The sequence below is a fragment of the Zeus faber genome (assembly GCF_960531495.2).
Source record: "Zeus faber genome assembly, chromosome: 5".
NCBI classification, from domain to species: Eukaryota; Metazoa; Chordata; class Actinopteri; order Zeiformes; family Zeidae; genus Zeus; species Zeus faber.
In genome coordinates this window covers 17,761,934-17,789,117 of record NC_137192.1, presented here as the reverse complement: position 1 = coordinate 17,789,117, position 27,184 = coordinate 17,761,934, and the positions used below count along the sequence as shown (strand labels likewise).

Sequence of the window (27,184 nt, the reverse complement as noted above, 5' to 3'; positions counted from 1 at the left end):
TAGTCTGTCTCCATGTTAGTTTGTTATAATTTACTATATCATTTTTCCTTTGGGTTAGGTGTCTTAATTGCACAATATGTTATTTATTGTCATTAAATATACTGTATATGATTGTTTATCCTTTCTGTGTAATGGCTGCTGTTCCAACATCATTGTGGATAGACATGGTTTACCTTCAGCTAATCTTAACTTTACTGAGTTCTTCAATGACTTCTTCTACTCCCACCCAAACCTTTAGACATTATACATCTGTACTTGTCCTCCTATGTGTACTATTCCAGCCCCAATCTACAACTTGTGTCCCCTTTTTCCTACGGTACCCAGTGTCCTTAATAATGGGGGTAAAGCACCACCAGCTTACTTCAGGTGTTCTTCTACATAACAGTTGAGTTTTTCTGTACCGTAGCAGGGTTCAAAATACTTCACGGCATTCCGGATTTGTGTGAAAAGTTCACCCACATCTGACTGTAGAATACCACCCCGACGTCGCAGCCCCTTCCCCTGGCTCCGCTGCTCCCACATCCTCCTTCTCCCCGTCTGCTTTCCCAGACAGCCTTGTTAACGTGTCTACCAGTCTCTGAGCCTCCGCCGGTGGGGAAATAATAAATAGATTACTGAGTCCAGTTGCATAACAGCAATCACAGCTCTACTTTGTGCCCTTTCTTGCTTGGCCGACATAACTTGACTCTCATCAAGTAAATTACTATTTCTACTCATACTTGTTTATTCGACATACACATCAATGTGCTTCTTAGAAAACCCCTAGAATGTTGCAGGGTTAGTAAAGAGCTGAGGGGAAGAATTTGTCGTTGCAAAGACTGAAGCCAGCTAGAAAGCCTCACCTGTAAGCAGTAGCATTTAAGATGTGATGCCTCCTCCTAACCAAGAAGACCGAGCACATGGACCTAACTTTTATTTCATTCTCTTCTCTTCTATTCTCTTCGATTATATTTATTTTTACATTTTCTTTTACCAGGTTAGTCTCATTGACATTTTTTTTATCTCTTTTACCATAGATCTGGACAAGAAAGAGGTGACAACTTATATTCATTCTATACTATTCTATTCCCAGATGTCTACTAGAGTCGTCACATATTTTCCTAAAATGTGTGTGATATCGTGAGTCTGGGAACTTCATCACAGTTAAAAAGCCAGAAATCTGTTAGTATGCACTTTGAATGGCCAGAGCCAACAGTTGGTAAACAACGACATCTTGTGGCGATCAGATGAATAACACGCTCCAAGAGTATTGCACATATGGCTCAAATGCAATCATTTTATATAAAAAATATTTTTATGTTGATTTTACAATTTGTTTTGAGACGGGGAGCACATACCAGATATACAGATACTGATATATATATATATATATATATATATATATATATATATATATATATATATATATATATATATATTTATATTGAATATATTTCCAGTGGGTTAATATTTATATATTTATATTTTATATTTATATTTATTTATATTTATATAATTTTATTTATATTTATATATATATATATATTTCACAACAATCAACTGCATTGTCCACATTGCAGTTTTGTCATTATGAACTAAACTGTAGATAAACTGAACTGCAATATAAAGTAAACTTATCCAAACTAAACTCAACTGAACTAACATGCCACCAAAAGTCACCAAAAAGAAGACTCCACCTCCACCCACCACCCCCATGTGACCCAGAGGCAGGGTGGGGCTGCTGAGGGTTCATCTGCTGCACTGCACTTTCCGGGGTCAAGGCTTGAGAGGGGAGGCAGGTGCAGCTTGTCCTGCACCATGGCCTACCAACAGAAACTGGCAGAAAAACTCGTCATCCTCAACGACAGAGGCAATGGGGTGCTCATACGCATGAACTACATCAAGAAGGTGAGGGCAACTAGGGTGCAGCTTTCGTTAGCCATAACAGCAACGACAAATAAGGAACTACAGTGTGTGTCATGTGCTCTGCCTCACATCAAGCGCCACAAGTTTGCTTACTTTTCCAGTACAAACATGGAAAGGCTGAGAGACCAAGAACCATTTAATCATGCAGAATTCTGGATTTAATAGTATTGATGAACTGCTGAGCACTTAAGTTCTATTCTTCAGACCTATAGGGTGGTTATATTGTTTTTTGTATTGTCACTGTAATTCCTTCAGAGCAGAGAATGATGACAGCGTCAAGACAAATTAAAGCAGTAAATTTAGACTTAAATGTTTCCGCCACCCACCATAGAAAACAAACAGCATTCTGAATGCAACGTTGCCAGTGAACCCTGAAAGGTTGCGAATACAAGTGTCCACTGTTTGTCTTTTATATGACAGATAGTAAATTCGAGCGACAGTACCGCTGGAGTGTGTTTGTGTGAGATGAGCCGTATAACTTGTGACACATGAAAATAGTTTGCTACGTACGCCTTTCACCACAGCCTTCCTCATCACTGCACTAAAGAGGAAGCGTGTACAGGAAGTCAGCCCGAGCACTCCAACACACACTCCAACAGTCTGAACGGAGAGCAACACAATCACACGAAAAAAATGTCAGATGTCATATCCATCGAAAATCAACTCATTGATCAAACTGACACGTATCTGTGGAGAATGCAGGTCAGGAATGGATGGGATTTGACTTTAATTTCTGATAGATAGGAAATAATTGATAGACAATAATAAATCATGACCGTGCACCTATAGAAAAAAAAAAAGGTGGTACATTCCGCATGCTCCTACTTTGTCTTTTCTTCATCCCCCCCCTCCTCCGCCCCGCTCCCAGATTTGTTCGGACCCGAAGCGCCGTCCGTCCTTCCTGACCGACAAAGTCATGGAGCCCGCGGTCAAATACATTAACAAGAAATTCCCCAACGTGGACATCAGGGGAAACAGTGTAAGTTTAGTATGTTTTACTGCAGCCACAAAAAAAAAGGCCTGATTGTCAAATAAACAGATGTGCGACGCATGAATGCCAACATGTATGACAGGAACCCTCTCCGAAACTCACACACACTATTGCATCCGCGACATAACTCTACGATGGAGTGACGCCCCCCCCTCCCCTGCTGAAGTAGATTTTACTATGTTTTCCAACGACATAATAATAATTACAAGCAATTGTTCTCTGCCAATGCTCCCCTCTCATGACAAGGCCGTCTGCCAAGTGACCCAAAATGAAGTGTGAAAGTGCTTTTCTGGAGCTTTCTCCCTCCTGTAGACGGGGTGTCGTCCCAGGTGAATCATTGCCGCCGTTTTGTGTTCATCGCAGCAACATCTGACCGGCATCCAGAGACAGAAGGCAGAAGTGATGACGAACGCCACGAGTTATTACGAGTCTTTTCTGGATGTCATGGAGTTCAGGGTGATTGTTCTCTCCCTCTCACATGCGCGCACGCGCACGCGCGCATACACACACACACACACACACACACACACACACACACACACACCCCTAATCACATTTGCATATAGAGTGGAATGTTCCCATGCAAAAAAGGTTCAACTCATTTTGGTTACTTAGTGGCAGTATTATATAAGCAACTTATATATATATGTATATATATATATGTGTGTGTATATATATATTGGCCTATACGTATACTGTATGAGTCACAGCCAGGCCAAAACATCATTGCCCGTTCTTAAAATGCGAACAATTCAATGAATATATCATATGATTCCGATAATGTCCAATTGCTCCTATTGACTGACATATAAAATGACAGAAAGTCACACTGCAGATGGATCCGTTTACTAACCGCTCATAGCTGTGTTCGCGTGGCCTGTATCCTCAATGTTGTCTTGTCGTCCGCTTCACTTTCAGGACCACGTCTATGAGCTGCTCAATACCATAGATGCATGCCAGTGCTTCTTTGACATCGTAAGTGATGTGCTGTTTCTCTAACCGACCTTCCCTGACAAACCAGTTCAGGAGAATCGTTCCGTTATTCCAGTTGCTCTGCCGTTCTCCTCAGACCATCAACTTTGACTTCACCAAGAACTACCTGGACCTGATCGCCACCTACTCCTCCGTCATCATCATGCTCTCTCGCATCGACGATAAGAAGGCGCTCGTGGGCATGTACAACTGCGCCTACGAGATGAGCAATGGTAGTGGGTGAGGAAGCATGATATTATGCTTAGTGTCTCAGTATTTGTTTAATAAAAAGACTAAAACAAAAAAACAACAACAACAACAACAACAACAACATGGGTAAGGAATCCAAAAGAGATTAAACATGAAAAAGTGCCATTTAAAGATAGACAGACAGACAGGCATGAAGACAGGTGCTGTAGGAGGGTCGGTAAAGAGGTGAGTAGATATATAGTTATTAAGTGTGTACATGGCGTATAAAGTACATAGATATATCGTTTTCAATTTAATTTGATTGGAATCAATTTTATTTGTAGAGCATTTAACTTATTTATTTCGTTGATTTGACAGCGCGTGCATACAAATAAGCATTACAATAAATATGACAGAGTATGCCAGGAGGCTCTCTATCACCCACAGTCCCTTCCCCGATGTTGTTTGGGATTAAAAAAAAAAAAAAAGAGTTAAAGAAATATAAGATAAGAAATACAGTTCACGGGTAAGGTAGGTGAACAGAGTGGTCAGACATGGATAGGTGGATACACAGGTAGATAAGCTGCACCATTAAAGCTTAATGTAATAACACAAACCCGAGTGTCATCCTTCCACTTGTTTTCCTCAAAAGTTGAACGTCGGTGAGCGCTGTTGACATATTACAAGAGCGAAAACATCTGGAAGACGAGGGAAACTGTTCCGAGAGGCAAATCAGAGTCACAACCGTTCAAGATCGCGGGCCGGGTCAACGAGGTGGACGGGCCTCGGCTGAGTGAGGCCGGCCGTCCCCGGCGGGGATTTGAGTCCTCGCTTTTCAGTTTGAAGCCACTGAAACGTTTCCTCGCTCGTCGACGGGGCCGCAGTGGTTCCTCCTCATTGGTCGCGGCTTCTCCGCGTCGCTCGTGAATTCGCCGCCGGCGGGGAAGCGCTCCCCCGAGTGCCGAGCGGCGCTCTGACATTTTGGGACCACCCACTCTGCATTATATTTATTTACGCGGCCCCAAAACGACAGGATGCTTATCTCCGTTGGAGACGTGAACAGGAAACACAAACGCGGGGCCCGAAATTTAAATGTCACAGCAATTTGACTTGAACTCCTGCCATTAAGCCCTCTTGCGTCTGAACGTCCCAGCTGTCTTCCATTGAGACGGGGGAGATGTATACGCAGCGCCATATGCGAACCCGTAAAAGCCGAGATTATTATCTTTAGCATCCGCAGATGAGCTGGAGATAATTTATGCCTCCTGTTTAATGAGTACTCAGAGAGCCATCAACATAATATTCTCTTTTTACCACGGAGTGAGATGGTGGAAATGAGAAATATTCTACCAGTGAAATGTTGCTATTTAGTTATGGGCTTTGTTTTTGTCATCTTTTCCTCCTTCCTGCCTCTTCTTCTTCTGCTTCTTCTTCTTCTTCTTCTTCTTCTTCTTCTTCTTCTTCTTCTTCTTCTTCTTCTGTTGAATTCCGCAGTGACCCGTCCTTCCCACGCCTCAGTCAGATGTTCATTGAGTACGAGCAGCTGTGGAAGAAGCTCACGGAAGACTTTGGCCCCCACACACGGGTAGGTTCCTGGTTTTTTTTTTTTTTTGTTTTGTTTTGTTGTGTTCTTCATTCTCATCTAATTATATTATGTGATGAAAAATTACAATATATCATAAGCAGAATGCATCTCTATTGAATTGTGAGCCCTGTATTGTGATACATATTGGTTCTCCAGATGATTTCCAATATAACGGTCCTACTTTAAATTGGGGATGGAGGCCGTTGGACGCCATCCACCCAACCTTGGTTTAAAAAAAAAGAAAAAAGGGATAAATAAGTGACAAAATCAATTGCGAAATAAATAGTGAAATGAATAAATTAATTAATTAATCAATAAATTAACATACATATAGACAGGTAGATAGACAGGCAGACAGATAGACAGACAAATAGATATAGTACATAGATGGATGGATGCAGTAGACAAATACAGTAGATAGATGGATAGATACATAGATAGACGGATGGATAGATAGAAAGATAGATAGATAGATAGATGGATAGATAGATGGATAGATAGATAGATAGATAGATAGATAGATAGATAGATAGATAGATAGATGGAGGGACGAACGGATAGATGGATAGATAGATAGATAGATAGATAGATAGATAGATAGATAGATAGATACAATTAAACGTTGAGGTCTGCCATGAATTAAACTGTATTCCACCCACCATGCATCATGATACATAATACTGGTATGGTAAAATTGTACGGACCCACCTGTACCGTCCCAAAATCCCAGCTGAAGCCCTGATCCTACAGCGTCCATCCCCTCACCCCATTCCCCCTCAGTCGGTGACGGCGGCGTTGCTGTCGCTGCAGATGCTCTACCTACGCAGGAACCTTCCTGCGGAGCAGTGGCGGAGCGCCCAGCTCCTCAGCCTCCTCAGCGCTCCAGCCACCCTGCTGGATCCTGCCACCTGTGACACTGTGAGTCCTCCACCCATCCTTCCTCACATGAAACAGGGAAGGTGTAGGGTGGAGAACTAGCCCCTCTATCCTCATTCATATGAAGGAGGGAAGGTATAAAGTGGAGAACTAGCCCCCCACCTCCACCTTTCCGTTGTATAACTAGGCCCTCTATCTTTATTCGTGTGAAGAAGAGGAGATAAAAAAAGTGGAGAACGAGGCCCTCTCCTTCACCTATCCTTCTAACTATGATGGAGGGAAGGTATACTATAGAGTAGATAACTAGGCCCTCTATCCTTATTCATATGAAGAAGAGAAGGTATAAAGTGGAGAACTCGGTCCTCTCCTCCACCTATCATTCTTATTATGAAGAATATGATGAACAACCTAACTTGTGATGCACGATGTAATGTAATAATTCTGAGAATCCAAGTTTTTTGGACTGTGTACTGACGACGTTCAATCTCCCAAATGACTGCATTGGATGGACTTTTAAGCATAGACAAATCAAATCATGTGGTTGAATTAAATAAATGAAAGAGATCAATACAACGTGGAAGAATACATGAACGCGGGGCGTGTGCTTACACCGAATAAGAATGTGCTCATTATGCCTTTGCTTTGGATGGTGTTGGTAAATATACTTGATGTTCAACACAGATTGCATGTGAATATCTTTCCATGGAGGTGATGGAGCGTTGGATCATCAGTAAGTAGCAAAGTCCCTGGATTATAATTTCCTAATCAGTGAGCTTGATTACCATGTCTCCATTTTGTTATAGTGTTGATTAAATGGCAGTTGGCAGTTACTAAGGTTATACACTGGGGCAATATTAATTATATTACATTATATTCAATTTTGAGACAAAAAAATGCCTTTTTGTTGTGGCAGTACATTTCTTTCTTAATCACACTAATAACTAACTAATATCAAATAACACACTAACTACATAATTATTTAGAGGGAAAAAAGTTGCTTTATTTTGGCCATAATCCCATGTAGATACACCCATATATTCATATACTGTACATGCATAGATCGTAGCTATATATATTTTGCTTAGAAATGTTTTTCTTATATTTTGCTTGTAGTATATATACATTTTTCTCACTTAGCTATTATTTTGGATTATTCTTCCGACTTTGTTTTGCCCTGTAATCATTTCACGGCACCGTACTTTAATGACGTATTTGACAAATAAAGCATCTTGAAACCTTGAGAAATTCAATTAAAATCCATCACATCACATCACATCACATCACATCACATCGGAGCTTTTTCTTTCTCTTTCTCCTCCTTTAGTTGGGTTCCTCCTGTGTCACAGCAGTCTGAATTCCAACCAGGCCTGCCTGGAGCTTTGGAAGATGGCGCTGCGGAGCGGCCTGTACCTCACCCTCACCAGGGACGAGGTGTTCAACATACACAAGGTCTCTGAAGAGCTTTTCGACAGCCTCAAAGGGTGAGCATAGCTGTGTCTGCAGTGCGATGGTTTATCTAGAGTGCAGCGGCATGAATCTGCATTACAGACTGAATAATGTGGTTCGAGTGTGTGCGCTGTAAGTAATAAATATTTGAAAACAATGAGGTCCTCGCCGCAACATCTTTATTACTGAGTGTCTCAGATCAGCAGTGAAAACGTAATTTTTTATACATTTTAAATGTGAAAACGTCGTCTAAGACCGTACTGTGTAATGACCCTCACCAAGAGAAACCTTTGAATACATGCTCTAATACACATGCCACATGTTATTTTTATATTACCGTGTTAGCTCCTTGAATGGGTAAATAATATTCATCGTATTTGTATTGCAGACTACTAATTTATCCAATTTGTTTTTTTTGTTCATCAGATATGGAAAGCGAATTGCAGACATCAAAGAATGCAGGGAGCATGCCATGGTCCACAGGTCAGAATGGCCAAAAAAAAAAAAGAAAAATGTCTTGTCAAACAATGTTTCTGTTGTGTGTTCACCTTGAAATGTGACCTCTGAACCTGTTTATGCTATTACCAGCGGGGCTATGCACAGAGAGAGGAGACAGTTTCTTAGAGGGGCATTGAATGAGTTATATAAAGTGCTGGAGGATGAGCCTGGACTACTTGGACCCAAGGTAACGGGGTCGATCAAAATGATGTTAATAAAGTTCTAAATGAATCCCTTTGAACACAGAATGCATTTCATGGAAGTCTTTCACCGTCAAACTTATTGAATTTCCTTTTTTTTGTCCTTGTGTTGATCGTTTTTCCCGAAGGCCTTGTATGTATTCATGGCTCTGTCGTTCACCCGTGACGAGGTGCTCTGGCTGGTCAGGCACTCTGAGAACATGCCCAAGATCAAGACCCCCGAGGACTACATCGACAAGTAAGTGATGGTTGGAGGGAAAACTAACCTCCACCTGCACGGTGTGAGGCCAGGGATGTCGCTAATAATCGGAAACCCAAAACCTAACTCCTTTTATTAAAAAAAAACTTAAAAAAAACAGCCCTAGCCCAGCCCTCCAATATATTTATCGTACAACATGATATTTGGGGTGCTGATCCTTATCTGAACATTGATTTTCTTTTGTTTTTACTTTTCCAGTCAGATGGCGGAGCTGCTGTTCCACATGGAGAAGCTCAAAACTCTGGTGACCAAACACACCTACATCCTGCAGCGCTACCACGTCCAGTACCTGGCGCAGTTTGACGCCTTGGTACTAAATGACACCATACAGGTGTGTGTGTGTGTGTGTGTGTGTGTGTGTGTGTGTGTGTGTGTGTGTGTGTGTGTGTGTGTGTGTGTGTGTGTGTGTCGGATAAATTATAATATCGTCATGGATATCTTAAATGTATTTTCCAGCTCACCTACAGAGCACGCGTGGAGGAGGGTATTATGGCACATACGCTATAATGTAAAAACCTACAAATCCCCTGGAATGCCTTTCATTAAGACTTTCTTTCTCCCTTGAAGAATATGTATGTGTGCCCAGAGGATGAGTCAGTCCTGACCAGTTCCTTTGTCTCCACTCTGTCTGCGCTCTCCATCACACAAGGTAAAGCTGGTGACCCCAGAAATTTAACAGGGGCGCGCATTTACTAACAGTGCTCAATTACTATTACTTTTCAAAAATATGATTGTTTATTTATCACTCTAGTGGAAAATAAAGAGGAGTTTGACTTCAGAGCACTTAGACTGGACTGGCTGAGATTACAGGTATACATATATACAGTTTGTATATACTCTATATATATTTATATATATATTGATATATACAATAGTGATTCTGTTTTAGTGTCTTATTTTAGTGTTTACATGATTCAGTGATGTCAGGACAAAATAGTGCCTCTGTCACATTAAGGTTTTTATTTACCCCCCGATGCAGGCATACACCAGTGTAAATAAGGCTCCTTTGGCCTTAAGGGAATATCCCGACTTGGCCAGGGTTGTGAACGTAATCCAGTTCCACACCAAAATGGTGGACAGCCTGAAGGAAATGCTCCAGGAGAATTCTGACCTGTCTATACTCTGGTCAGTGCAACATCCAACGACAGCTATCGTCAACTATCTATCCGTACAGTATAGATAATGGATAGTTGATCATACTTAATATAGAAAACAGAATTAGATCATTTAAATTCTCCCGCGTCTACCTTTTTTTGGCCAGCTTCTACCCACGCGTGTTTGAGAAGATGTTTCTCCTGAGCAGCGAGGAGCTGACCATGAAGCGCTACCTCATGGCCTTCCCTGTGCTCTGCTCCGCCTTCAGCTTCTGTGGGCATCCGCTGTGTCCAGAAGAGGTCAGTGCTGAGACGCCAGGGGCCCCGGCCAAAGGTGCTGTGCATCAGCGGTCTTCAACGTGGAGTCCCCAGCAAAATGATTAATACTGTAGTTAAACATCACCGTTGTTAAATTTACACCTTGACACATTTACAAGTTAGTTTGTTTGTTTGTTTGTTTGTATGTACAATAATGTATGATCATGTTTGGATCCCAGTTTCACTGTTATCTCCCTAACTATAGTATACTGTAGAGTGTAGACATACATGGAAGTTTAGAAAAAAAAACTTTAAAAATAAAAATCTTCTTAGGTTTGTGGTCCCAGAGACAAAACCATACCAAATGAGGTCCATGCCCTATCGTGTATCAAATTAACGGTCCTTGAAATGAGAAAGGTCCAGAATAAATGCTGTACATTAAGAAAGAATGTAGGTACCTCTAGCACTCATCATTTATTTACTGTATATATGTTGTGCTTCATTGCCCTATGGATAATGAAATGGTGACAATGATTATAGCAGAGATGCATAATCATGTCAAACATGTAATCACAGAAATCCTATTTCCTGTTTGTGGGAGTATTCTGTTGGCATCAGATATTTAGACGGTTAATTCCCCTAAATACCCTTGAAAATGGCAAGACCAAATCAAAACCAAGACAGGAAAACTCTGAAATCTACTATATATCTGCAAAAAAACAAGGCATTATGAAGGAAAATTACACTTCTGGTTGCTGTGTGTATGTGTGTGTGTGTGTGTGTGTGTGTGTGTGTGTGTGTGTGTGTGTGTGTGTGTGTGTGTGTGTGTGTGTGTGTGTGTGTGTGTGTGTAGATGGGGGCAATTGAACAGAGGAGCTGGCGCACGTGTGTGGCCTTCCTGGAGCAAATCGCCAAGCAGATGGGCAGTGTGGTCTTGGAGATATGTGCGGAGCAGCGCAAGTTGAATGACCAGGTGAGTTTGCACTCTCTCTGCGGCCTGAAAGGTCTGGCCTCCACTGATTTGGGTAAAACTCCATTCCTGTGTGTACTCACACCGGTCGGTCACAGTTAGGTATCGATGTATTCAGGTAGAAGTGATGAAAAAACATTGTAATTCAAATAATTTGATGAGAAATAGCTTAAATAGATTGAAAAGTTGCATTATGTATATATATTTGATCTTTTTATTATTTATTTTTTTCTTCTTTGGCTGTAGAATCTATCTATCTATCTATCTATCTATCTATCTATCTATCTATCTATCTATCTATCTATCTATCTATCTATCTATCTATCTATCTATCTATCTATCTATCTATCTATCTATCTATCTATCTATCTATCTATCTATCTATCTATCTATCTATCTATCTATCTATCTATCTATCTACAGTATATATCTATCTGTCTATCTGTCTATCTGTGTGTCTGCCTGTCTGTCTGTCTGTCCGTCCGTCTGTCTGTCTACAGTATCTTGAACAATCACATCTTACCAAATATCTGCTTTCCCCTTGTTTGTCTAACTCTCTTTCCCTCATTTTCCCTTCATTTCTTCACCTCCGTCACCACCGACTTGAGCACTCATCAGTTACTGCCCAAAAACTGTGCTGACACCATCAGCACAGCCCATAATAAGAAGCTGAGGAGGCCTGTGTCGAAGAAAGGAGGAGTGCAGAAGGAGAAGCCTGGTGCGGAGAGCCTGAGAAAGAACCGGGCCCTCAGCACCAAGTCAGTTTGTTTTCCATTTTGGCCTCATGAATCATCATTAATCTTTCTCTCTCTCTCTCTCTCTCTCTCTCTCTCTCTCTCTCACTCTCTCACTTTTGTTTCCCATTATCTTTCCCAATTGTCCTTTTTTGGAATAATAGCAATTGATTATATTTTAGGTGTTTTGCAGTTAAATAATAATAATAAAAAAAATAATAATAATAATTAAAAAAAATAATAACAATAATAATAATAATAATGATAATAATGATAATAATAAATATAGCTGCAGCCTGCAATACACAGGGTCCTATTTGTTTCAGGTACGTACAGTATAACCCATTTGGTTCTTTGCATCTTTTCATCATAACAGTGATTTCCTAATTGCTCTATCAATTGGCATAGCCATATTATACAATGTCGAGTCATAGTGATCTACACCAATACAGCCAGCCAACGGCTTAGCAGACATTATTTTGAATGTTGTGTTAAACATAGTTTCTCTTGTTGGCAATTCTGTTATTGCAATATAATCTCTTACTGGAACATTATCATTTATTCTCCCAGACTTTTAAATGATATTTAATATAAAGATAATAAAGATATTTAATGTTCAAACTGATAAACTTTAATGTGTTTTTGGAAGTATTCACTCATTTTGAATTTGATGCCTGCAACGCGTTCTAAAAAAGCTGGGTGTCCAGACCTGTCTCCCATTGAAAATGTGTGGTGCATTATGAAGCGCAAAATACGACAACGTACATCAAGCAAGAATGGGAAAGAATTCCACCTACAATGCTTTAACAATTTGTGTCCTCAGTTCCCAAACGCTTATTGAGTGTTGATAAAATAAAAGGTGATGTAACACAGTGGCAAACATGCCCCTGTCCCAGCTTTTTTGGAACGTGTTGCAGGCATCAAATTCAAAATGAGTGAATATTTGCAAAAAAAACAATAACGTTTATCAGTTTGAACATTAAATATCTTGTCTTTGTAGTGTCTCCAATTGAATATAGGTGGAAAAGGATTTTCAAATCATTGTATTCTGTTTTTATTTACGTTTTACACAACGTCCCAACTTCATTGGAATTGGGGTTTGTATAGTAAATAGTATGATGACGTCATGAAGCGTCTTACTGTAAATCTCATCTTGTTCATTTTGTTTACAAACAGTAGAGATGTTTGTGACATACCGGTTCAAATGACACCTCAGCTGTGTTCGTAACTTCTGTCTGTTTCGTTTCAAATAATTTTAGCCCTGTTGTAGATACTTTGGTGTTTCGGTGACTTCGACCACGGCTGTGATTTCGGTCAAATTTGGTCGGTTGTTCACAAATTTCTGCTCCATATGTGGATCGATTTAGATGAAAGTTGAACCAATAGATGTTTGTGAAATACCGGTTCAAATGACACTCAAACCGGGTTCGTACCTGAAAATTTCAGAGAATTTTCCCCGAGCAAAATTCACGATCCAGTGCTGCGGGCTGGATTCCTAATAACAATAATAATAATAACAATGTTTAACAGTTACCAAGATTCAAGAGGTTTTTTCGTCACATACACATACATATGTTCATACATATATGCAGTGAAATGTCTTTGCAATGCACCCAGAGATTATGCACAATAATTCGTAAACGGAACATAACTAACCTAATTCCTACCAACCTAACTAACTGACACTAACTGATCTCTAAAATGTAATGCAGTTAGTGAATTGAATAATATAAATAAAATAAAATAAAAACAAAATCTCAAGGCCCTAGGCAACCTGCTAGAGCGTAGGTTCTCAACCTAGGGTTTGGCGACCCCCAGGGGTCCTTCAAGAGGTTCCAGGGGGTCCCCAGCAATAGGAATGATTGATATTCTTTAAACTTCACCATTATGTTATTGACAAGATGTTATCACCTTTAGAGAATGTACAATAATGACTGCTTGATCTCGGTTCAACTGTTGTCTCCCTAATCTAGTATAGACAGGTATGAAAGATTGGACAAAATCTTATCTAAAAATAAAAATTTTATCAGGTCGGGCTCCAAGAGACAAATTTTATTCTAATGAGGCTCCATAATGATAATATTAATGAGAATCAAGTAAAGCTTTATCACTTCATCACTTTACTAGAGGGTTTTTTTTTTTTCTTGTATTGTTTTACTTCAAATCCTCTGCCTGCTTCTTCTATAGGGATACTATCAGGCTGTGTTTTTTAAATTTATATTTATTTTATGTTTATGACGGAAAAATAGCTTGTTTTATTCCGAACCCACGCATATGTAGGAGTATGATACTTTGAACGTTTCCTTTTGGACTTCTGGACCTTTGGAATGTGTTGATAGCGAGGGTGGGGTCAGTCCACATCAAGCAGAGCACAGGGTTAAAGTTGTTCTTGGAGGGCTTTGGGGTATGTTGGTCCTAAATGTCATTAGAAACAGTTTTTCCCCTTTCCCATCATTGTATCAAAGCCCGTAGAAGTGATGTTCCTCCTGGGAAAAGGGGGGGCCCAAAATCATGCCAAGAATGATGCCAGAAGGCCCCTTCCCCACCCCAACTACACGCACACACACTAGAAGTTTCTGTTTGTCTTCCCATTGTCTTGGCAATGTCCTGAACACAGCGTAACTCTTCCACAATTCAATTAAATCTAATCCTTGTGGGGTATAATTCTTCTCTCACGTCTCCCTCCCATGTGCCTTAGTATGGAGATATTTTCGACTAAACTCTTGACATACGTATTCATGACCTAACTTGTCCCAGAAAAGCACAGCCATAATACAGTCACTGTCAAAACATTTCCTTCTAGCTCTTCAGCCGTTGCGTCCTGCTTCTCTCTCTCTCTCTCTCCCCCACCCTGCCCCATCTAACTCTGTCTCTCTCTTCTCTGTCTCCCCCTCGCTTACCCCCTGCCCTCCCCTCATCGCTCTCAGTATGGACAAGATGCATCTGACCCTGACAGAGCTGTGCTCCTCCTTCAGCCTCTGCAGTGACTTCATCGTGTTCCACCACACCGTCGTTCCCACAGAGTTCCTCCTTTCTTATCTGGAGACACGACTCTCTGAGTAGGTTGCGTTGAGCCGACTAGTAACGTTATGGGATGGGGTGGCGGGCATCATTAAGTCCCCTCACCAGAACTGAGGCTTGACTATCCATTATCCATTATTGACACAAATCACTATTTGTAATGCATCAAACAGATGTGATGAGTATGTAATAACTGTTTATTTATCATGTTTATTCATCTTGCCCGGAAAATGATCTTAGAAAGCACACTGGGTGGAGTAAAAACCCTCATTTATTATAAATGATGGGTTAGGGTTAGGGTTAGAAATCACTGCATCTATTCTCCATTTCTAGCCACTTAATTTATCAGAACACTGAACATGATGCCTTTCCACTGAATTACGGAGCTCCTCTGTGGTGTAAATGGTCAGTGTCAGGTTATGTTATAGCCACTTAGAATCTGTGAAGAGATTTACCATGCTCCACGCTGCTCTGTGTCGTCTCAATACTAACTGTTATTTAGATTAGGGCATGGCACCAGGGCAACCTCATGTTGCTGTATATACGCTCTGCTTAGCATCCCTGTCTCAGCTGATGATTATCTTGCCTGCCACTCTAAAATTAGGGCCTCTGAGTGGCACAACTTACTGTAATTAGTCCTTCCCTGGTCGTATTTGGAAATGCAGTATGAGGGAGTAATGGAGACCAGAGAGGAGTGAGAATGAAGAGAGAGAGAGGAAGAGCGAGGAAACACATTCGTAGACAGGTTTTGAGAGAATACAGCAAGAGACATACCTAAAGCAAAGTTATTATAATAAAAATAATAATAACAAATATACTTGTAGCTGCAGGTGGCAAAACACAAGGGTCCAGTTTAGTCGTGTTAGGTACGTATTACAGTTTTCTGGGTTCTCAGAAATGCAACACGATTTTCCCAGTTTACTTATATCGCTACATCGGCTCCCCTGGTCTGTTGTCTCCTGGTTGCTCATCTCACAGAGTAACCCCTATGCGGTCTAGCCAGCACAACCCTCCGAATGCGAATGAGCACCCAGAGACCGAAACCGGACTTGTATAATATCGGTTCATGTTCATGGACCTCCAGCACAGAGACACAGACAAAGGAGTAGAAAACACATGTTTGTTCTGGAGAGGCTGCTTGATAGAACAAGCCCCGGAGCAGATAGACACAGGTCATGACAAGGGCTCCTCTCCTGAGTGTGTGTGGGGATGGGGGTTTTACCTGTTGCCCGTTAGACCAGCCAACGAGCAACAGGTATGCAGCCACACTGATCCTGGGCCCCAAATTACCTGCACCCAGGTCAGGTGTGGCTGCTCAAACCACCATCCCCACGCCACATACCCGACAGCAAACTGAGGCGAGGGAGAATACCTGGTTGACGACCCTTCTGCGAACAGATGGACAGAGGTCATGGCAGGGCTCCTCTCTCCTAAATGTGTGTGTGGGGATGGGGGATTTACCTGCTGCTCGTTAGACCAACCATCGAGCAACAGGTATGCAGAAAAAGATGGAAAGACTTGAATGTAGAAGGCACAGGCAAGAAAAAGTGAGAGAAAAACATGGAGCAACTCCAAGTCTACATGTTGGACCCTACGATGTTGACACGCCACTATAGCTGTTTTTCAGCCTCGCTCATAGCAGCTTGGACCTGAATCATGGAACTCGGGTTAACCGTGTCACTGCAGGACATTTGTGAAAATGGTGAGCTACAGCGCGTCTACACTGGAGATCGCCCGGCCCTCAGACCTCCTGGCTGCCGTGAAGGCCTACACTGACAGCCTGCACACCCTGTCCAGCTATGTCAACGTGGATGTCACTGGGCTGGTGAAGAACATCCTGCTGCAGCAGACACAGCCCCTGGACTCCCAGGGAGCCCTCACCATCACAGGCCTCTACACCAACTGGTAATAATAATAATAATATGTATTATAATATGATATTATTTATCACAATATTAATCTTATGAATAAAAAAATCCCATCTTAAAGGATCCAACTGAGGTTAATTACATTGAAATAAAAGAGACGAGTAGAGGAGTGTGAAGACGGATGTTGAAAAAATAATGTTGCAGTTTAGGACTTGGACTGTAATCCACCCGAGACAGACAATTAAATTTCCAGCTAATAAGATTTTATATTATGTGACATTTCAGGTCATACCTTCTCAGCATAAATAATTCATAGTACAGAATTGTCCCTGTGGCATGGCCATATGCAAATTTCATGTTCAGCTGCATTGAGAGGGGTTTTTCTATCCGCAGGTACCTGGAGGGTCTTCTGCGGCAGGCCAGCGCCACCCTGATCGCTCACTGTCCTGCGAGGCACTGCTTCGTCAACCACGTTGCAGAGAACGAGCCGAGTTTCAAAGCCGAGGAGTACTCTGACATAACAGGTAAGGGATTTTTGTCAGCTAAAATTTATTTTTTATATAATAATAATAATAATGATATTTAAAATGTATGTCATGCAGCAAAAAAACATTTCACTACACCAACATAAATTGGGGGCATTTATCGGGGGCAGTAGCTGAGGAGGTAGAGCGAGTCATTTAGTAAGCAGAAGGTTGTTAGTTCAATTTCCAGCTCCTCCTGGTAGCATGCTGATGTATCCTTGAGCAAGACACCTAATCCCTTAACTGCTCTCCACGCACGTCTATATGGCAGCCCACTGCTCCTAGATGTGCCAGCTATAAGGATGGGAAAATGCAGAGAAATTGCAAATTTCCCCATTGTGGGACTGATAAGGGTATAAAAAATAATTGCTGGCGTCAAACCTCAACACATTGGGCAATTCATTCAGAAAATGCATTAACTGTCATTGGTTTAGCCTCAAGTCCATGTTCTTTGTCTCCAAATCAAAGAAAATCCCTCAGAGATGAACATTTTTTCTTTCACCATTCCTGGCAAAGTCCTATTTTTTTTAGATGTGTAGAACACACCTTTTGACTGATTAGGATGATAGATGAGTGGCGTTCAGAGCTGAGTCAGTAAGATGGGAGCTGGCCCCTGTTGACTCTCCAGATGAATAACCATCACTCGCCGTTCCATTTATTTTATTCAGCAAGATGAGGACATATTTGCTGTGGACTGTAGTTCATTCTGCCACATTCTGCTCCCTGGCTCTGAGATGAATTCTCACCCTGCTTGTTAGCTTTCCTTTTTTATTATTCTCCTTCCCAGCAGCCCTACCTACTGCTCCGTCACTTGTTTTTCCTCCACAAATAATTTCACACCGTTCCACCTCCGTTCTACCTTCGCAGGATCAGATGACCTCAGGTCACTCTGAAATTGTATTAGACGGGGTGGTATTCGGCAGTTTCCCCAGAAATAAACATTCGCACACACACACACACACACACACACACACACACACACGCCTCCAAACATACACATTTATATTTACTGTACATGAAGATACGCGGCGCCTTGGAAATCACCCCCACAGACACCCACTGTGTCCTATATAAAGACAGTAGTAAGGAGATATTCTCTCCTTCCTCCCACTTCCTAGTGACTCACCAACTCTTGCGCAAAACTCCAATTCTATCAACACACACACACACACTGTCATCTGTCCACATCCGAACAGAGAGCTTGCTGGTTTTACCATGAACCCGAGTCTAACCTCTATGAATTGTGCATTGCACGTTGCACACAACACAGTTACAGGTGCATCTGATAAGACCCATGCCTCCTCACCAGTTTTGTCTTTGCATTCCTTAATTGAGCTGAAAAGTGTCTGAATGACAGATTGTTTTCTTGGTGTGTTTTGCACAGAGCTGCAGGCCCTGGCGGAGCTAATTGGACCATATGGTATGAAGTTTCTGGGTGAAAACCTGATGTGGCACATCACCTCCCAAGTCAGCGAGCTGAAGGTATAAAAACAAAAGCACAGCACTGCCTTTAAAGCAATTTGTTTTTAAGGCTGTAGTTTGTATCTTGAATATGATGTGCAGTTAACATGCGGAAACAAGCATGTGACTTGCCCATTGCCAGAAATTAAATTGAAAAATGAAATCTGTGAAAAAAAGTTAAACTAATTTTAAATAAGAAATACGTTCTTTTTTTTCCCCCCAAGTTCCACTTAATGTATACAAATGCGCTCTGGAGTGGATGATAAGTGCAGCACAGACATAAATACTCAAAATCTGTCAATCTCCCACCCGGGGGCAAGTTTCTATCAATTACTGCATCTCACATTTTTATTTCTTCCCCCGCTGCCAGAAACTGGTGATAGAGAATATGGATATCCTGGTACAGATGCGGAACAGCTTCGACAAGCCCGAGGAGATGGCCAATCTTAAAAAGAGGCTGCCAGGTGAGAGGCGGAATGGCAGTGCTCTGCAGGTAGATGAGGATGACGTTTTAGAGAGGGGAATACGATAAGAGGAAAAGAGCAAAAGGTCGCGGGCGCTTCCAAAAGCTCCCTCGGCGTTGAAACCCGCACGTCCCCCTTACAGCGACTCTTCTCTCTGAGCCACCGACTCTTAACAAGTGCTGTTTTCTCCTCCGGTCATCTGATTTTAGGAACACTGGAGGTGGCTTGGATGATAAAAACAACAAAAAAACAAAAAACAGGGATGGAGCCTGTGATGGCAGCGCTGAAGGGCAGCGCCCAAACCCGCTGGGTTCCAGCTTCTCTAAGATGATGTGTTCAAAACAATCAAAATTTCTTCAGCTTCCACTGGGAATCCCCCTCTCCCCGCCCCTTCCACCTGTGAAGAACACCATTTTTCTGATTTATAACTCTGTAACAGAGGAACAGTCTATCCAAATCTTTATGATCCATTCTTGAATGCCGATAAATGGCTCTTCTAGGCAGACATGTGTTATTACAAGTTTTATTTTGTGGCACTATTACAGTGGCATAAACTAAGAGCGATGGTGTTCACACATTCCCACTCCCATACAACCGTAGTGTGTTTCAGGCCAGAGAGCAGCCCGCGATTCGATGCTTTGCTCAGCCTCCGTCTCTCTCCCTGTTCTCTCCCTGTCCACCTCCACGTTTAGGGGGAGAGAGCGTGCTGAAGAGGATGACCATCATCGGGGTGATTCTGTCGTTCAGGGCCATGGCACAGGACAGCCTCAAGGATGTAAGGGAGTTTACTGATATACTGTAGCCGGTGAAAGTGTTCAGCCCCTCAAACGTCTTTATCATCTTTTTTCATAGTGAAGCTCCAAAAAAAAAAAAAGGAAAGAAAATTATATACCGTTAATGAATACAAAATCGAAAAAACTGAAATGTCAACAATTCATTCACAAGTACCCCCCCCCCCCCCCCCCCCCCCGCCCTTATTCGGTGCTTGGCTGATCGCTTTTTTTCTAAAAGTCTCTATTAATCGTGCACAACGTGATGCAGCAGGATTTGCCCTTTTCTCCTTGCAAAATCACTCAAGCTGCGGCAGGTTGGCCAGGCAGCGGCGGGGGACCCCAATTTTGAGTCTTGCCACAGATGTCGAATGGAGTTAAGGTCAGGACTGTCTGGGTCACTCAAGGAAATCAATTTTATAAATTTTTCTAGCCGCTCCAGCCTTGCTCTGGCAGGGAGCGCTGGGTCATTGTCCTGATGAAAGATAACCCCCGCCCCCCCATATTTAAGCTTCCGGCAGAGATGAGCAGGTTTTTATCTCTGTATCTTGCATCATTCATCTTCCCCAAATCCCCAATACCCGCTGCTGAAAAGCACCTCCATCACATGATGCTGCCACCACCGTCTTTCACAGTGGGAATGGTGCTCACACATTCCCACTCCCATACACCTGGGAACTTTCTGTGCCGTGTTTCAGGCCACAGAGCAGCCCGTGACTGACGTGCAGAGTTAAGATTTAAACCCCATATCGCTCGATGTTCGAGACAAAATATTTTTCTCAATGTTTTGTCAACTTAAAGTAATGATTGCAAGTGTTTCAAGGGGTTACTGCTCAGCTGATGGAGCATTTTTTACAGAACCAGCATTGTCACTGTACATTTTGCAAACAGCGATATTTCCTGAACCGCTGCTGTGTCCCTCATGCACTCACCACCAGAGAGTTGGGGAAGCTGGGAAACGCAGCCTGTATTACAGGAAATGCATTTCTCTGTCCAAAACCCCTATTAGTGACTTAAAGTATGATTGGAAATGTGTACAACATAGTTTTGCTCTATCAAAGGCCATACTTTCCATATTTGGGTGCTGACTTCAAACACCCTTTGTTAAATATGGACAGATAGTGCTTGTCCTTGACGGTTTTAAATGCATGCGTATATACTGTATAATATAAACAGTATAATACGACATAATATTATTCTGTACATTGGCATTTATATCTCACGCTTTGTTCCACCTTTTAGATCCTGCACAAGCATTGCCCTTATTTCATGGGTCCCATTGAGTCCCTGGGGAACATAATCACCCCTGAGACTGACATCAAGGTAAAACAAATCTTTAATCCATCTTGACTTGAAGGGTTGTCTATACTGTATGTCAGGAAACCACCAAGGCGTGAGGCGTTAGAAGGGATTCTGAGGTCTTTGTTCCACCCTGTCTGGTTTCACAAGTTTATTTTTCTTTTAGCCAACTTCAAGTAGAACTTAAACCATGACGCATTTTCTTTTCAATGGTCGGAATTCATTCATTGGAACGCATATTGTCGATTCATATGTGCATAGGATTATCATACAGTATATATGTTCGACGTTCTCATTTGGAAGCCGAAGCGTCGCCGTTCCACCGCGGACGCCATTCGAATCCCTTATCTTCCCTGGAAGCACCGTGCGTGTGAGGGGAACTATATTTGGCTGCTTGCGACTGAGCCCTGAGATTGATGCGTGGCAGCCGTGTCACAGCCGGGACTGGGATAACCCCAGACGATGTCAGCGGCGGCAGCAGCAGTGGCGGAGGAGGAGGGGGAGGCCGCCTCCTCGTGCCTGTGCTAGGCACACGGCTCTAAACCGCAGGCAGTCATCAATAATTCAGTGTCGGAAGAAATGTCACTTTTACGCCACAGCGATGTCATCGTGCGATCAGCAACTTATGCGCCACGTTTCCAAGGGGGTTTGTTGGCGTAATAGAAACAAAATGCCAGATACGGAAAGCAATTTCAATTTCAGCTTTTTACCTTTGAACCGCACTTTAATGTGAACCTTGATGCTCTCACCTTGCAGACGACTCTGAATGTCTTTGAGTTAGCCTCCGCCGCCGGGTTCACGTGCGATATCGACCCGGCTCTGGTCTCAGCTATCGCCAGCATGCGCACAGGTACAGCAGGGGTGGAAATTGGAAATTCATGAGATTGTCTGTGTTGGGTGGATTTTAGCTACAAGCCCCAGAATTCTATTAGAAACTCTAATGTTTTTTGTCTCGTGTTGGGGATATTTCTCCCTCTGAGGCTGCTGTTCTTTTTGTGAACGTTCGTCCACATCTACAGTTTACAGACAAGAACATGGCTACGCCGCTTTATCACTTCTTGCACATACTGATCTTTGCATTCTCGAGGGAAAGGTGGACCTCGCCACCAGCAATGGAAATAGTGTATAGAGGAGCACATGCATAATACAAAAACATTGAACAGCTGTTTCTTAAAAAGATTGGAGGCACAGTGTCCCTGCTTACTGTTCTTATTGACAATCTTTCTGTAAGAAAATGAAAGCGTAACTGTTTGATGTAGATCTTAGTGATCTCAGTCTGTTTTTCCATTTAAAAAAATATATAACAATACAGATAACTCGTCAGTGGACGAGGAGAACAAGTTGTCCTGTTTGCTCCTCGTCTACATCGCTGTGTCTCTGCCTTTGCTGGCCCTGGACCCCAACTCCTTCTACAGGCGGGAGCACGGGGGTGTGTACTCATTCATTCATTCATTCATTCATTCATTCATTCATTCATTCCATGCATTTATTAGATCATTATAAAATGTAGTTATTAATTTATTTATTTAGTAGTTTATTTGTTAGTTTTATCATTTATTAAATTGTTAGTTTATATATTTATTTATTATTTGTTTATTTATTTATTTGTTTGTTTGTTTATTTGTTTGTGAGTTTAATAATTTGTATATTTGTTAGCTTATTTGTTAGTTTATTTATTTATTTTGTAGTTTAGGTGTTGGTTTGATCATTTATTTATTTGTTTGTTTATTCATTTATTTAATTAGTAGTTTATGTGCTAGTTTGACCATTTATTTATTTGTTAGTTTATTTTATTATTTATTTTGTAGTTTATTTCTTAGTTTGATCATTTATTTGTTTGTTAGTTTATTTGTTTATTCAGGTATTATTCTTTGCTCACAACGTTCCTAACAAAGATCAATTGGTTTCATTCTAACTTCAAATAGCCGGATGACAAAAGCATCTGTCTCACAAAAAAAAAAAAAACTCACCTCATAATACGCCGCCCACTTCAGCTGACGTGGTGACTGGGACAAAGTATGCCGGGTAATGAGAAACATGTTTCTTCAGAGAGACCTCTGTTTACAGATAACCGTAGCTGACGTACATTGATACAGCAGCAGTCGGGACGTGGCCCTGCCGACCCTCACTGCTTGGCTCTGAGCCTGGACCGAAATCTTACCAGCAGCAAAAAGCAGAGATCTCTATATTAGTATAAGGTGGCAGGCATTACTACTCTGTGAGCGTCAGGAAATGGTGCATTTCCTGTTTAATGTCGCGGGTCATTTATTCTAATTGTTACTCCAATCTTCATTACTACTACACCATTATAGGGTGAATTTGCCAGCTATTGAACCGATATTTATTAATAGATTGTTTCCAACTTTTAATACTTGGATTTATGGGCAGTATGAAGATGCCGGATGGTAACCACCATGAGCTCAGAATGAGAGTGAACTTGTTCCTCAGATCCACAGAAAACACTCAAGATAAGTTGCATCGTGCATAGAACACAGTCGTACCGAGATTTAAGTTCAACTGGCCTGCTGGCAACAGATGCACCCATGCTTTCACGTCCAAGCAGCGGAGTAGGCAGAGCTATGTTTGGCCGCAAAGTTTCCAAAAGCTCCCCTGAAAAAGCATTTTCCCCAAAGACATTTTTGTGTTAGAGGCAGTGGAAGCATTTCCAACACTGGGATTGTCAACTCTCCCGGGTGAAGCATCCGCAAAAACAATCAGCACTTGCTTCGAAAGAATCCTGGGAAATTGAAAGAAAGGTCAAAGGTACAAGACTGTACCATATCAGCCAGCGCTCTATTATCTTTTTTATATTCCGTACAAATGAGGTGGGTGAGGCAGCCTTTCTTTCTGCGCTGGATAACAGAGATATAATCCATGGACATATGGCTGCTCCCACCCTCTTCAAAAAGAGATCTCTATCTCACCTATTTCGCAGGACAGCAATTTGGCGAAAAAAGCAATTGAGAACTGCGGTATTGAACGCCTCCGTTCTAGTCCATACAATTCTCGGTTCGCATTTCTATTGTTTCTTGTCTCCCTTTTGTTAGGCTATAACAACAACGCCCACTGTTTGGCTGTAGCTGTCAACCAGCTGCCTGCCGCTATGTTCACCGTTCAGAACAAGAACATCGAGCAGCACCTCAAGGAGTTCCTCCTGGTAAGCAAAACGTGTTTCAAGTGAAGCTTGAACTCACTCCGATCCCGTTCCTGTGCTAAATTTTCAGAATTTGCCGTGTGACAATTGGCTTCCTATTATTTGATATATCAGCATTCTTAAAATGGCAGGAAACCAACTTTGGTGGTCTTTATGGGTCCTAATGGCAAAAGTGTTGGCCGTGAGGAACAGCTTCTCTTGGTACAAGTTACTGTACATCAAAACACTCATTTGGAAAACATTTAAACTTCGGCCTGATGGCGGCATCATAGGAAAGGTCATGGGCTCCTTAAATGTGCCATATCACTCTGCCAAGCTTCACAAAAAGCAACCAAGGACGCGAGTCCATGGGCTGCCATAGACAGCTACAAAATAAAAAACTGTAATGAAAAAAACTGAAAAATACAGTAGGTGGCCCGTAATGATGATAACAATAATAACAATAATAATTAATAATTAAAAACTCATGACTCCTTTCATAGTTTGCTTCCTCCAGTCTGCTTCAACTGGGACAAGACGTTGGAGGGGTGGAGTGCAAGAACCGAGACTCCATCTACCTGCTCCTTCACATGGTAGGCTTGTCGACAAACTCATGTATTTTAATACTTCATTCATCAAAAAGGTACGCGGCGTTGTCATCCATGTATCATTGCCCTCCCACACTTCCTGACGCCGATCTACGTTTCAGATTGTGGAGCAGTCTCCATTCTTAAGCCAGGACATGTTGGAGAGCTGCTTCCCCTACGTGCTGCTGAGGAATGCCTACAGGGAGGTCTACAGGTCCTTCATCATCACTCTTGGATGAAAGTTCAGATGAAGAAGCGTCTTTTTACCCAGCTTGATTTAGCATGTGGCTTATAACAGGGAGTTCCCAAACCGGGGTCCGCGGCCCCCTCGGGGTCCAGGAAGGGAATGCAAACGGTCTGTTTATTTTTTTATTTGTTTTTAATAGTTGTAATTATTTTCTTTTACATTTTTAAATACTTCACTATATATTATTCTCACTAGTGAGGGTGGGTTTGTTTTGGGGAGCTTTGCACTTTTTGTCAGAAAAGTTTATGCTTAACGGTTTATTTGTGTAACTTAAATTGGCACTCAACACAAACTACTCGGCAGTTTATTATTTTTCAAGGGGGGTCCGCACCCAGAGCTAAGTCAAGGGGACCTTGCCATAAAAAACTTTTTCCAAAACATTTTTCTTTTTTTTGAGCGTGCCTATCGTCCAGACTGGAAACGTATACAGTGCTGGTAATGCTTCCACAGTTCTAATGCTAAGCCAGACACCTTGTTCTGACAGCTGTTTGGATTGATTGTTTTTTGTTATCATAACCACTTTATTACGTATTACTTTTGCTCAATTAACATCCGTCTTGTTTCAAAAGGTAATCTTTTACATTACTGTCCGTAAATGTATTTTACTTAAATAAAAAGGATAAATGATAGTGTGATATTGCCTTCCGTGTAAGTGTTCATTTTATAATTGCTGTTTATTATAATAGCTGGAACTCGACCACATGAATGACTCCGCCCTGGTTAGTTGTGGAAATTTTGGATTATTTTTATTTTGGATCATTATACACGAACACAAACCCCATGACACAACACACTTCCAACTCTCAGTGGCCGTTTGCCACACTGGAGATGTGTGTGTGTGTGTGTGTGTGTGTGTGTGTGTGTGTGTGGGTGTGTGTGTGCGTGTGTGTGGGGCGCAAACAACTCTATCTATTTGTCTATCTGTCTATCTGTCTATCCAACCACAGTGGCCCTGTCTTGGGACCCGGGGGAAGCTGGTGGTGGAAACTCAGGTGCTGATATTAAATCCCTCTGCTGATTGTGTCAGTGACACAGAAGTTGTCCTGCTAACAAGTAGAACATGGAGCACTTGGAAACTTCACACACAGACACACACACAGAATAAGAAGAGGGTGTATACACATAGGTATATCACCAGACACATATACATGCACTCAGTCGTATATATACATGCATCCTAAAGCAGGAGGCACATTTCACTTACACATACACCGCTAAATAACCTAACATAAGCACATTCACATTCCTTCCCACGAACACGCAGAAAAACACACACTGGCTGTTAAGCAAATATGCAAGTGCACGGGGGAGCACGGGCGGCTCCACACGCATGTTCTGTCCACGGCGCATGTGCTCGTTCGGGATCAATGGGTCACGACACCGGTTTCCAACAGGCGCAATAATCGGAACATGGATACGAGCCCCGAGCAATGGAGGCCCACACCAAGGCTGTAAGACATTTCTCAACTGTTTGTTCAAATGGAAGGTCACGAGCAGTGGAGGTTTTAATTGTGTTAGTTTTGAGGCAAACCATTCAGTCCATTTTTAAGGTTGACTGATTGCTCACCAATTAATCTCTTATCAATTGTACTATTGGTTTTGTTGGACTGTATCAGGACCCACATGACATCCAAAATGTTGCAGCATTCATTTCTTCTGCAGGTATTTCAGGAAGACAGGGATTGCGATTAAATTGCATTGACAACTATGTGATAGTGTGACATTAATCATTTCAATCAAAACACGTCTAGCTTGGGGTGTCATTGTTATACCCTCCCATGATTCACACCAGAGTCCTCCTATAGCACCACGAGGATGTCTGGTTCCCATGAC

The 27,184-nt window shown here is 41.9% G+C and overlaps 1 protein-coding gene across 1 annotated transcript; it reads left to right on the top strand.

Annotated features, from left to right (window-relative positions):
• The first annotated feature begins 1,762 nt into the window (after positions 1 to 1,762).
• On the top strand, positions 1,763 to 25,978 carry nckap1l (NCK associated protein 1 like). Its single transcript, XM_080000182.1, has 31 exons — positions 1,763 to 1,887; positions 2,774 to 2,884; positions 3,260 to 3,352; positions 3,815 to 3,871; positions 3,966 to 4,108; positions 5,552 to 5,642; positions 6,423 to 6,560; positions 7,200 to 7,248; positions 7,843 to 7,999; positions 8,391 to 8,447; positions 8,553 to 8,649; positions 8,791 to 8,900; positions 9,120 to 9,252; positions 9,489 to 9,570; positions 9,673 to 9,731; positions 9,901 to 10,046; positions 10,183 to 10,315; positions 11,127 to 11,246; positions 11,862 to 12,001; positions 14,905 to 15,036; positions 16,685 to 16,903; positions 17,260 to 17,390; positions 18,775 to 18,872; positions 19,222 to 19,315; positions 20,008 to 20,090; positions 21,328 to 21,408; positions 22,141 to 22,234; positions 22,697 to 22,813; positions 24,432 to 24,541; positions 25,021 to 25,110; positions 25,227 to 25,978. The coding sequence occupies exons 1-31, from the start codon at positions 1,798 to 1,800 to the stop codon at positions 25,341 to 25,343; spliced, it is 3,372 nt and encodes a 1,123-aa protein (XP_079856308.1). The 5' UTR covers positions 1,763 to 1,797; the 3' UTR covers positions 25,344 to 25,978.
• Positions 25,979 to 27,184: the final 1,206 nt, after the last annotated feature.

Coding starts and splice junctions, on each gene's coding strand:
- nckap1l (XM_080000182.1), top strand. CDS start 1,798: ATGGCCTACCAACAGAAACTGGCAGAAAAACTCGTCATCCTCAACGAC. Junction 8,650..8,790: donor CTGGACTACTTGGACCCAAG/GTAACGGGGTCG, acceptor TTTTTCCCGAAG/GCCTTGTATGTATTCATGGC. Junction 10,047..10,182: donor TCTGACCTGTCTATACTCTG/GTCAGTGCAACA, acceptor TTTTTTGGCCAG/CTTCTACCCACGCGTGTTTG.